The 12,519-nt window shown below is 42.1% G+C and overlaps 1 protein-coding gene across 1 annotated transcript in view; it reads right to left on the reverse strand.

Annotated features, from left to right (window-relative positions):
• Positions 1 to 12,519, reverse strand: part of SEPTIN9 (septin 9) — a 417,355-nt gene that overhangs the window by 295,140 nt on the left and 109,696 nt on the right. The window contains exon 2 of the mRNA XM_069752121.1: positions 10,024 to 10,083. Within this exon, the coding sequence (XP_069608222.1) occupies positions 10,024 to 10,083 (60 nt within the window). The remainder of the gene's footprint in view (positions 1 to 10,023; positions 10,084 to 12,519) is intronic.

Raw genomic sequence — 12,519 nt, forward strand, 5'->3', positions numbered from 1 at the left:
GGGATGAACTGCTGGGGGCAAAACATCTGGGGGTGAAACATCCATGGGCGAACTGCTGGGGGCGAAACATCTGGGGGCGAACTGCTGGAGGCAAAACATCCGGGGGCGAACTGCTGGGGGGAAACATCCGGGGGTGAACTGCTTGGGGACGAAGCATCTGGAGTTGGAACATCCAGGGGCGAACTACTGGGGGCGAAACATCCAGGGGCGAACTGCTGGGTGCGAAATATCCGGGGGCGAAACATCCGGGGACGAACTGCTGGGGGCGAAACATCCGGGGGCGAACTGCTGGGGGCGAAACATCCGGGGGCAAACTGCTGGGGGCGAAACATCCGAGTGCGAAACATCCAGGGGCGAAACATCCGGGGGCGAACTGCTCGGGGCGAAATGTGTGGAGGCGAACTGCTGGGGGCGAAACATCGGGGGGTGAAACATCCGTCGGCGAAACATCCGGGGGCGAACTGCTGGGGGCGAAACATCCGGGGTCGAACTGCTGGGGGCGAAACATCCGTCGGCGAAACATCCGGGGGCGAACTGCTGGGGGCGAAACATCCGGGGGAGAACTGCTGGGGGCGAAATGTGCAGGGGCGAAATGTGCGGGGGCGAAACATCCTGGGGGCGAAATGCTGGGGGCGAAATGTTCGGGGGCGAAGTGTACCTGGGGGCGAACTGCTGGGGGCGAACTGCTGGGGGCGAACTGCTGGGGGCGAAACTTCCAACTCCCGTTTTATACAGACACTCCCTGTCCAGAAGGACCCAGGGAGACACGGGGACTGAGAGAAGGTGGCCTATGCAGCCGCTGACGTGACACCACAATCACTCATAACCCTAACAGACTGAGAGGCCTCTTTCACTAGCAACAGTGAAACAGAGCCTGGTCAGCCCGGTAGGACTGCCACCAGTTTCTTGTTAGATATAAGCCCGATCTGTTAACAGGATTACATTGGGCCAGAAACCTGCCACGGTAGCATGGAAAGTTAACACTGAGAACACGGACATGTGGATTCGTGGATCAAGACAGAGTAGCCCAAGGTTAGATGATACAGTATATTTAACCCCTTCATGACCCAGCCAATTTTGACCTTAATGACCTGGCCATTTTTTGGCAATTCTGACCAGTGTAATAACTCAAGGTTAACTTGAGGTAATAACTCAAGAACGCTTCAACGGATCATAGCAATTCTGAGACTGTTTTTTCGTGACATATTGGGCTTCATGTTAGTGGTAAATTTAGGTCGATAATTTTTTAGTTTATTTGTGAAAAAAAGGAAATTTGGCAAAAATTTTGAAAATTTCAAAATTTTCAAATTTTGAATTTTTATTCTGTTAAACCAGAGAGTTATGTGACACAAAATAGTTAATAAATAACACTTCCCACATGTCTACTTTACATCAGCACAATTTTGGAAACAAATTTTCTTTGCTAGGAAGTTATAAGGGTTAAAATTTGACCAGCGATTTCTTATTTTTACAGCAAAATTTACAAAACCATTTTTTTTAGGGACCACCTCACATTTGAAGTCAGTTTGAGGGGTCTATATGGGTGAAAATATCCAAAAGTGACACATTCTAAAAACTGCACCCCTCAATTTGCCCAAAACCACATTCAACAAGTTTATTAACCCTTCAGGTGTTTCACAGCAACATGGAAGGAAAAAATGAACATTTAAAGGGAACCTGTCACCCCGTTTTTTCAGTATGAGATAAAAATACTGTTAAATAGGACCTGAGCTGTGCGTTACAATAGTGTATTTTGTGTACCCCGATTCCCCACTTATGGTGCCGAAATACCTTACCAAAGTCACCGTTTTCGCCTGTCAATCAGGCTGGTCTGGTCATATGGGCGTGGTGACATCGCTGTTTCTTCCCCCAGATCTTGCATATCTTTCCGTTGGTGGCGTAGTGGTTTGCGCATGCCCAACTGCTGAATCCACTGCGCAGGTGAAGAAAAAGCGCGCGATCGGCGCTATTTCCCTGGTGATCGTGGGGGCGGCCATCTTCCTGAGGCCGCGTGTGCGCAGATGGAGTCCTCTGCTTCCCGGGGCTTCAGGAAAATGGCCGCGGGATGCTGCGCGTGCGCAGATGGAGATTGTGGCGGCCATTTTCCTGAAGCCGAGTTCGCATCTTTTTTCGTGGCATATTGTACTTCATGATAGTTAATAAATAACATTGCCCACATGTCTACTTTACATCACCACAATTTTTTAAATAAATCTTTTTTTGTTAGGAAGTTATCAGGGTTAAAAGTTGTCCAGCAATTTCTCATTTTTCCAACAAAATTTACAAAACCATTTTTTTTAGGGACCACATTATGTTTGAAGTGACTTTGAGGGGTCCATATGATAGAAAATACACAAAAGTGACACAGTTCTAAAAACTGCACCCATCAAGGTGCTCAAAACTACATTCAATAAGTTTATTAAACGTTCAGGTTTTTCACAGGAATTTTTGGAATGTGAAAAAAAGTAACATTTAACTTTGTTCACAAAAATTTTACTTTTGATCCAAATGATTTAATTTGTACAAGTTAGGCTGTGTGCATATGTAGCAGATTTTTTGCGGTTTTTCACTATAAAAACGCTATAAAACCGCGAAAAAAACGCTCACATTAAGCATCCTATTTCAGGCCAGTCTCACACGTCCAGATAATTCCGGTACCGGAAAAATCGGTACCGGAATTATCCGTGTCCGTGTCTCCGTGAGCTCACGTAGGCCATCCGTGTGGCACACGTGCGGCACACGTGTGCCGCCCGTGTGTCAACTGGGTACCACACGGAGCATGCAGGAGACAGCACTAGAGATAAGCGCTGTCCCCTGCATCTGGTGCTGAAGCGGCCATTCATATCTTCTCTCCAGCAGCGTTCGTTGGAAAGAAGATATGAAAAATCCTTTTTTTTTTTTTGTCCTCGTGTTTAAAATAAATATCACTGTCCCCAGACCCCTCCCACCCCCTGTGCGCCCCCGCGCTGTTAATAAAATACTCACCCGGCTCCCTCACAGCGTCCTGTCCTCGCCGCACCTTCTCCTGTATGAGCGGTCACGTGGGGCCGCCGATTACAGTCATGAATATGCGGCTCCACCCCTATGGTGGTGAAACATGGTGGTGGCAGCATCATGCTATGGGGGGTGTTTTTCAGCTGCAGGGACAGGACTGGTTGTCATTGAAGGAAACATGAATGTGGCCAATTACAGAGATATCCTGGATGAAAACCTCTTCCAGACTGCTCTGGACCTCAGACTTGGCTGAAGGTTCACCTTCCAACAAGACAATGACCCTAAGCACACAGCTAAAATAACAAAGGAGTGGGTTAAGAACAACTCTGTGACCATTCTTGACTGGCCCAGCCAGAGTCCTGACCTAAACCCAATTGAGCATCTCTGGAGAGACCTGAATATGGCTGTCCACCAATGTTCACCATCCAACCTAACCGAACTGGAGAGGATCTGCAAGGAAGAATGGCAGAGAATCCCCAAATCCAGGTGTGAAAAACTTGTTGCATCATTGCCAAGAAGACTCATGGCTGTACTAGCTCAAAAGGGTGCTTCTACTCAATACTGAGCAAAGGGTCTGAATTCTTATGACCATGTGATATTTCAGTTTTTCTTTTTTAATAAATTTGCAAAAATTACTACATTTCTGTTTTTTCAGTCAAGATGGGGTGCAGAGTGTACATTAATGAGAAGAAAAATTAACTTTTTTTAATTTACCAAAAGGCGGAAATGAAACAAAGAGTGAAAAATTTAAAAGGGTATGAACACTTTCCGTACCTCGTATGCCATGTTGCGTTTGGTGAGCCTCTCATGTGCCTATACAGTGAAAATTCCCCATATGTGACACCATTTTGGAAACTAGACCCCTCAGGGAACTTATCTAAATGTATGGTGAGCACAATGAACCCCCAGGTGCTTCACGGAAGTTTATAACGTTGAGCCGTAAAAAGACAAAAAAAATCAGTCTCCACACAAAAAAATTTTTAGCCCCAGATTTTTGCATTTTCATAAGGGTAACATGAGAAGTTGCATCATGCAATTTGTTGTGTAATTTTTCCTAAGTATGCCTATAGCCCATATGAGGAAGAAAGCTACTGTTTGAGTGCACAGCAGAGCTCGGAAGGGAAGGAGCATCATTTGACTTTTTGAACGCAAATTTGCTGGAATCATTAGCGGATGCCATGTCCTGTTTGTAGAGCCCCTGATGTGCCTTAACAGTGGAAACCCCCCCACAAGTGACCCATTTTGGAAAGTTTATAACGTTGAGCCGAGAAAATAAAAAAAATCACATTTTCCCCACAAAAATATTAATTTAGCCCCAAATTTTCCATTTTACCAAAGGGTAACAGGAGAACTTGCACCATACAATTTGTTGTTAAATTTCTCCTGAGTACACCAATACCCCATATGTGGGGGAATACTACTTTTGAGGCACAGTACAAAACTCAGAAGGGAAGAAGCACCATATTGGAGTTCAGATTTTGCTGGAATGGTTGATGGTGCCATGTAACATTGGCAGTGCCCCTGAGGTGCTAGAAGAACAGAAACCCCCCATATGTGACCTCATTTTATAAACTACACCCCCAATGAATTCATCTAGGGGTGCAGTGATCATATTGACACCATATGTCACAGAATTTTATACCATTGAGCGGTGAAAAAATAGTACTTTACTTTTTTTGGTTTACCACTAACATGTTGTTTAAGCCACAAGTTTTCAATTGTTCTAAGGGTTAATAGGAAATTTTTTAACAAACTGAGGTCCATTTTTCCTGAGTGCTTCAAATCCCTACATGTAATTGGGAAATATATTTCAGGCACAGTGCAAAGCTCAGAAGGGAAGGAGCGCAATACAAGAGTATAGTGCAGATTTTACTGTTACGATTTGCAGGGGCTGTGACCCACTTGGTTTCCAGAAGAGCAGAAACCCCCATAAGTGACCCCATTGTACAAACTACACCTCTTAACATATTCATGTGTCACAGTATTTTATACAATTGGACAGTGATCTAAAAGTAATTACATTTTTACCACCATAATTTGGTTCTAGCCCCAGATTTTACATTTTCATACAAGAAGTGGGTCAAAATGGCACCATAATTTGTCCCACAATTTCTACTGAACGTGGAACGTGGCAGTACAGTACTGCTTAGCCACACGGCGAGACTTGGAGGGTTAAAGCACTATTTGCTTCCTGAAGTACAGATTTTCCTAGAATATTTTAAGGACTCGATACACAGATAAATGCTAGGAGAGCAGAATCCCCCTCACAAGTGACTCCATTTTGGAAATTATACCCCTTTGTGAATTTATCTATAGTTGTAGTGATAATTTGACTCCATGGATGTTATCCAGAATCAAACAGCAGTGGATGTGCGCCGTGAAAATTGCAAATCTGTTATTGTAGTGCTGGTATGTTGTAGTGCCCAGTAAGTTGTAGTGTCCAGCTTGTGCTGGCGGGATTTCATCAGTACAGAAATGCCAAACATGTGAATGCTAAATGTGGTTTAAGCACCCTGTGGTTTTCAGAAAGGAAATTGGTATTTGAATTTGGGGGTTCAGATTTTGCTTAATTTCATTTGGAGGTTCAAGAGCCATAGCGCTTTTCAAGAAACTTTGTGCTAGCAGTAATGTGCAAGCATTCTATATTTTCGTTAACAGATGACGGACCTTAGTGGGGAGTTGCCTTTTTTGTGGATTTAGTTGAAGTTTTTGCTGGGAACATTTTACATAACATTTTGGATCATATTTATCCCGCGCTCTATGCTGAGCACATACATTGAGGTTTCCATATAAGTCTCCGAAAAACGTAATTCAGATGACACATTCACTATAATTAGGCCTCAGAGTTACTCTGGACTGACCTATGTTCAGTGATGTCCTTCTTTTCAGAAGTGCAAAAAATTATGGAAGACCGCTCTTTTATGCACTCCTAAACAGACGGACACCTCCGAATCATAAGCCAGATGGCGTCCACAGTATTAGCGCAATGCATTATAACTGTCAGTCTGCTCTCACAAAAACTTGTTAAACCATGCTCTGAGCATGGTCTAATAAACTTGCTAGAGCCTGGTGACTCTCGGGTCATCATGACAACGATTGGGCTCTCATGATGACGCTGCGGGGGTGCTGATCGGAGGGGAGAGGGAGCTCTCTTTTTAGGCCTTGTAAATGCTGCGATCGATATCGATATCAACATTTAGGAGGTTAAACTGTTGTGAGCAGTGAGCTTCTGACAGTGGGAGACAGGTGTCAGCTATCATGTAAGCAGCTCCTGTGCAATCACCTTGATGTAAACATTTGTGCTCAAGAGTTTTCATAACCTGGCATATGCAAATTGCCTCTTCTGAAAAAAAGAGGACTTAAACTCTATAGCACCACCTGTTGGAAGTAGCGATCCTACAAGTCACAATCAACTCTTAACGGGTCGTGCAATATGACTTAGGATAAAAGTCAAATTAGTATCTCAATTCGCAGACACGGTGTTTCGGGCTGTTGGCCCTCGTCAGTGCGAAGCATGAGAATTGATTTGGCTAGGTGAGAGGCTCTGGACTGGGGTCTAAGGGGTATCGTTTCATGTCACTCCCCATAATCTGGCAGAATTTTTGCTTTATTGGCCTTTTTTCCAAGAATATGAATGATAACACCAAAACTTTTTCTCCACTCATGGTTAGTGATTGGGTGAAGCCATTTATTGTCAAACTACTGTGTTTTCTCTTTGAGACCTCTATGGTTACTGATCCTGGCTAGCTGTGAGCGCCACCCTGTGGCGGCGCTCATAGCACACCTGCATTTCTGCTGCATAGCAGCGATCTGATGATCGCTGCTATGTAGCAGAGGCGATCGAGTTGTGCCAGCTTCTAGCCTCCTATGGAGGCTATTGAAGCATGGCAAAAGTAAAAAAAAAGTTAAAAAAAATGTGAAAAAAATATAAAAAATAAAAGTTTAAATCACCTCCCTTTCGCCCCATTCAAAATAAATCAATAAAAAAAAATCAAACCTACACATCTTTGGTATCGCCGCGCTCAGAATCGCCCGATTTATCAATAAAAAAAGCATTAACCTGATCGCTAAAAAGTGTAGCGAGAAAAAGATTTGAAACGCCAGAATTACGTTTTTTTGGTCGCCGTAACATTGCATTAAAATGCAATAACGGGCGATCAAAAGAATAAGCCCTCAACCGACCCCAGATCATGAAAAATGGAGAGTCGCTACGGGTATCGGAAAATGGTGACTTTTTTTTTTTTTAGCAAAGTTTGGAATTTTGTTTTTACCACTTAGATAAAAAATAACCTAGACATGTTAGGTGTCTATGAACTCGTAATGACCTGGAGAATCATAATGGCAGGTCAGTTTTAGCATTTATTGAACCTAGCAAAAAAGTCAAACAAAAAACAAGTGTTGGATTGCACTTTTATTGCAATTTCACCGCACTTGGATTTTTTTTCCCGTTTTCTAGTACACAACATGCTAAAACCAATGATGTCGTTCAAAAGTACAACTTGTTTCACAAAAAAAAGCCCTCAAATGGCCATATTGACGGAAAAATAAAAAAGTTATGGCTCTGGGAAGGAGGGGAGAGAAAAACGAACACGGAAAAATGGAAAATCCCAAGGTCATGAAGGGGTTAAATAAAGGATGCTCTAGGTAATGTATTTTATTTTTTTTTCCCATAAAAAATGTTCGTCCCCCACCAAAGAAAAAACCCTCAAAATGCTGGTTAAAAATTTAAAATTTGTATTAGTCTTCGCCTGATGAAGGGACCTGCATAGTCTCGAAAGCTTGCAATTTGTTACCATCTTTTCAGTTAGCCATTAAAAGGTATCAACCACTGAGGACTGTCAATTCTAAATTGGTTAAAAACACATAAGTGTGAAGGAAAGGTAATTTTCACATACAAATTCCCCTGTAGACAAGCTCGTAGTACTTGTCATGAAGGTTTTTGTATAATAGCATCAATGGTTTTATTGTTGTTGTCATATTTAGTAAGGCAATGTAGGTCTATAAGAAAACATTAATTATGTTTGGGCATAATAACATGAAAATGGCATATAAAATACATTTTTAGCATGATAAAACCAGACTCAAGCAAAGATCTGTTGTAGAATGTCATGTGAAAATGTTTAGTTCAAGGACACCCTAATTCTTTCTCTATATAGAGCTCTTTTATGTCTCCACGAACATGAACTATATGAGGAGGACTGGAGAACTTTTTAGGTAATTCAGCACAGATCTAATATATTAGTCCTAAGTCACTGAATATCTATTCTGCTTTTTTCTGAATTAACTTCTAAACACAAAAGTCATCTATTCAATGTGGGCATGATAAGAGCAGACACTGGTACAGCCACGCAGGCGTTCATGGGTGAACAGCACACAGTAGCAAACTTCCCAACTTTTGAAGAACATAAAGAGGGATAAATCATGTGGCACATGACGTGGCAAATTTTGGCCATGCCCCTGGCCACACCCCAATCCACATCTATTTACCATTTCTTTCTACCTTGGCAGGAGGAGTTGTCAGAGCGGTGGTGTTATTGAGGGAAATTTGGCAGATGCCTGAGACTGCAAATCCAGGAGTGCATGTTTTATCCGGGACAGTAGGGACAGAGATGAGCAAATGGATTCACGTGTTTCTGGTCCAGCGTGTAAGTCAGTGGTACGTGGTCACTGGATGTGAGGCCATGAATCTCTAACTCTCTGCCGTTCTAGATGTGGCTTTTTGATCACCCAGTGCTGGCGCGACATCCTCTGTGCATCCTGCTCATCTCCAATTGGGACCTATGGATTTATTTTTTGCTCATTCATTCACAGTTGGAGCCACCAGAACTTTCTCATCTTGATGTAGCTTTGCTATACAACATCTGGCTTTTTTATGTCTGTAAGTCCATGTTCACACATTGCAGAAATGCTGTGTTTTTTTATTTTCTACACAACAATAATCTTCTCCCCCTTATTTGATGTGTTTTTGGTGCAGATGTGAAACCACGTTTTTTAAAAGTTTTGATTTTGCACTTAAAAAAGTAACTGCAGTTTTTATATGTGTTTTTTTAGGCTCCACATAGAAGACAATAGAGATAAAGAAGCACCAAAACCGCACAGATCAGTAGCGTCCTTGGGTGCATAGCAGGCGCCTTTTTTGTTAAAGTAGTTTTTATTAATGATTTTTTACATAAATGGGGTAAAGAAAAAGGGTTAAGACATATTATAAATACACAGTAATATAGATGCAAACAAGAATAAAATAGAAGCAAAAAGACGTATACTGGCCTGGTGCGCGAAGCCTAGCGGGACGGTATGAAGTTGTCTCTCAGTCGAGTAACAGGACGGAGAAGGAAGGATAAGTGGGATGAAGAGCAAATGCCCATGTGGTGGTCCAGGGGCATTAATAAAGCAAGAAGCTAAGTAGCTGCCATATTGGCATAGAAAACTCTCCTAAGGGGAGTAGGAAGTGGAACAAGTGTAGGACTCTTGCTTGCTAGACTGTAGTGCCGTTATTCGGGACGAGGAAGCTCCCAGGATAGTGTGCTGGGCTGTGTTGAGTGCTAAGTGAAGTGGAAACATTATTAGGTATCATACCTGTAGGTTAAGGATTTTGGATTTCACTGGCATCACGCCCTCTATTTTGACAGAGTTTGTGATGGATATTGACTGAAAATGGTGTGTCAGGTGTCCACTAAGCTACTGTTATTTTTTTCTAGGCAGAATAGCATAGAATAACATTGTCCTTGACTGTTGTTGAGAGAAGGAAATAGAACTCCAGATCATGGTGGTACCAACAACAATTTAAGGTTTAAGGAAAATCTTTCATCCAGGATAGAGAAGGGGTCTGGCTTCATTAATTATAACCATCAGCCCCCTGCATAAAACCCACCTACTTATATCAGAAGGACTGTGAAAGTAGACCTTCCTGGACTGAGAGAAGGAATGTAACATTTTGACATCAGTACAGATTTCATGCTTACCATATATTAAGATTTCTTGATTTTCTATGTTGCCTGACATTAGTACAAAAACAGAACAGACACTTACTTGGACTAATTACATCACTGCTCAGTTTGCGCAGTCGCCCACTAGTCGTCCTTGCGACACCTAAAATTAAATGAGGTTGAACGGGTTATAATATGGCAACATATTTGAAAAGTTTTTAACACTTCAATAAAAATATTTGAACGTTAACATAATTCATTTTTAACCGTATTTCACCTATTGGCACACAACACGAAGACGTGTGATTTTCTTCATGTAAAAACTTGGATGACACTCCTTTCGAATTTTCGACTGTTTTATTTTTTTAAATATTTGAAAAGGTTAAGGCTGAAAAGCACAAAATATTTTGGCACAAATTGTAGTGCTATGATTGCTCTTGCTAGGATAACCCCCATCTATCTTTGACATATGACATTGTGAACTGCAATGCTAAACAGAAATAAAGAACATGGGAATGTCTACCTTCACGCATACTTTTTTTTCTGGCATTTTTGGAATAAAAAAAGTTCACCCTTTTAAAATGTGTTGTGCTGAGTCCATTTCCAAGGGTATAGCTTTACCTTTTCAAAGAGCATTCAGATGTGCCCCTAATTTATCCATTTACTTGAATGAGAGTAATGGATAGGGGTGAATGTTTGTACCCTATTTTAACTCCTTTCCATGAGTGTCCTTCTTTATGTGTTATACAATAGTTGACTATTCTTTTTTTATCCATCAAAAATGGACACCAACGGAAAGGAATAAAAGCAAAGTAAATAGATAGATACATCAGGAATTATTCTTGATTGCCATTTTGGTGGATAAGGATATAACCACCCCCTGACTGAATGCTTTGCGCAGAGTGCAACTAATCTGTGAATGTGACCTACTAAATGCTTTTTCCTTCGACATTTATATTTTAGGTTTTTTTTATTGTGTTTAAAGCATTATTTTGATTTTGCCATTTGTCGATCATGTGATTCAAAGATTTGTCAGGAAAAAAAAGCTGTAATGTCAAAACTGCAACAAAAGCACTACAAAAAAAATTAATGTTATTACATGGATTTTTAAGCAATAAATAAAAAATGGCTTTCTATGGGCGGAAAATGCCGCAAATTGAAAAAAACAAACCAACAGAAAAAAAAACAAAACTGCCATGTCTAGAGGTTGAAAACAGCCAGAATCAAAAAATGCAAATCCTTAGAAAAAAATTGCACTTGAAAGCACCCGATCTGTGTCTTCCTTTATATAACTATCTATTCAGTCTAAGGCCTGTCCCACACGTCCAGATAATTCCAGTATCCATGTCCGTGTGTCCGTGTGCTTACCTGGCACATCAGTGTGGCACACATGTGGCAGCCGTGTGCCGTCTGTGCGCCGACTGGGTACCACACGCACTGTGCAGGAGACAGCACTAGAGTTAAGCGCTGTCCCCTGCTTTGGGTGCTGAATCCAGAATTCATTCCTTCTTCCCAGCAGCGTTCGCTGGAGCAAAGGAATGAAAAATCATTGTTTTGTTTTTTTTGTGTGTTTAAAATAATTAAAATATAGTTCCTGGTAATCTCCCCCCTCCCACCCCCTGTGCGCCTGTCCGCTAGAAAGAAAATACTTACCCGGCTCCCTCGAAGCTTCCTCTCAGCGCTGGCAGCTTCTCCTGTATGAGCGGTCACATGGTGCCGCTTATTACAGTGATGAATATGCGGCTCCACCTCTATGGGAGGTGGAGCCGCATATTCATCACTGTAATGTGCGGCACCACGTGACCGCTCATACAGGAAGAGCTGCGACGCTGAGAGGATGGAAGTGCCGAGGGAGCTGGGTAAGTATTTTAATGCCAGCAGGCGGGCGCACAGGGGGAGGGAGGGGGGAGATTACCGGGAACTTTATTTTAAAAACAAAATTTAAAAAAAAAAATGATGTTTTATTCCTTCTCTCCAGCGAACGCTGCTGGAGAGAAGAAATGAATGGGGCTTCAGCACCACAAGCTGGGGGGACAGCGCTTACAGTAGCGCTGTCTCCTGCACGGCACACGGACTGCACACGGACAGCATCCGTGTGCAGTACGTGTTTACACGGACCCATTGACTTTAATGGGTCCGTGTGATACGTGCGCTCCCACAAACACTGACATGTCTCCGTGTTTTTCAAACGGACACACGGTCCATGAAAACACGCTGACATGTGCAGAGACACATTGATTTTAATGTGTCTACGTGAGTCAGTGTCTCCGGTACGTGAGGAAACTGTCACCACACGTACCGGAGCCACTGACGTGTGAAACCGGCCTAAGAGAATAGATATTCACTACACTGATATGAAAATGTGTGCCATAACAGTAGGAAGTGACGAGAAAGTGAGAAACGTTAAAAAAATCACTTTATTGAAAACAAGGTATACATAAGAATATTTAAAAAGACAAGGGGAAGAAAAAAATACCTCCATGATAAGTGGGAATTTCATTCTGAAATCTCCATGCAGCCAACATATGAAGGAAAAAAATTCCATATTTAGGTATTAAAAGTAACGGCTACCTAAAGTAGATACCTGGTTGCTGCGGTG

Source organism: Ranitomeya imitator, chromosome 2 (assembly GCF_032444005.1).
Source record: "Ranitomeya imitator isolate aRanImi1 chromosome 2, aRanImi1.pri, whole genome shotgun sequence".
NCBI classification, from domain to species: Eukaryota; Metazoa; Chordata; class Amphibia; order Anura; family Dendrobatidae; genus Ranitomeya; species Ranitomeya imitator.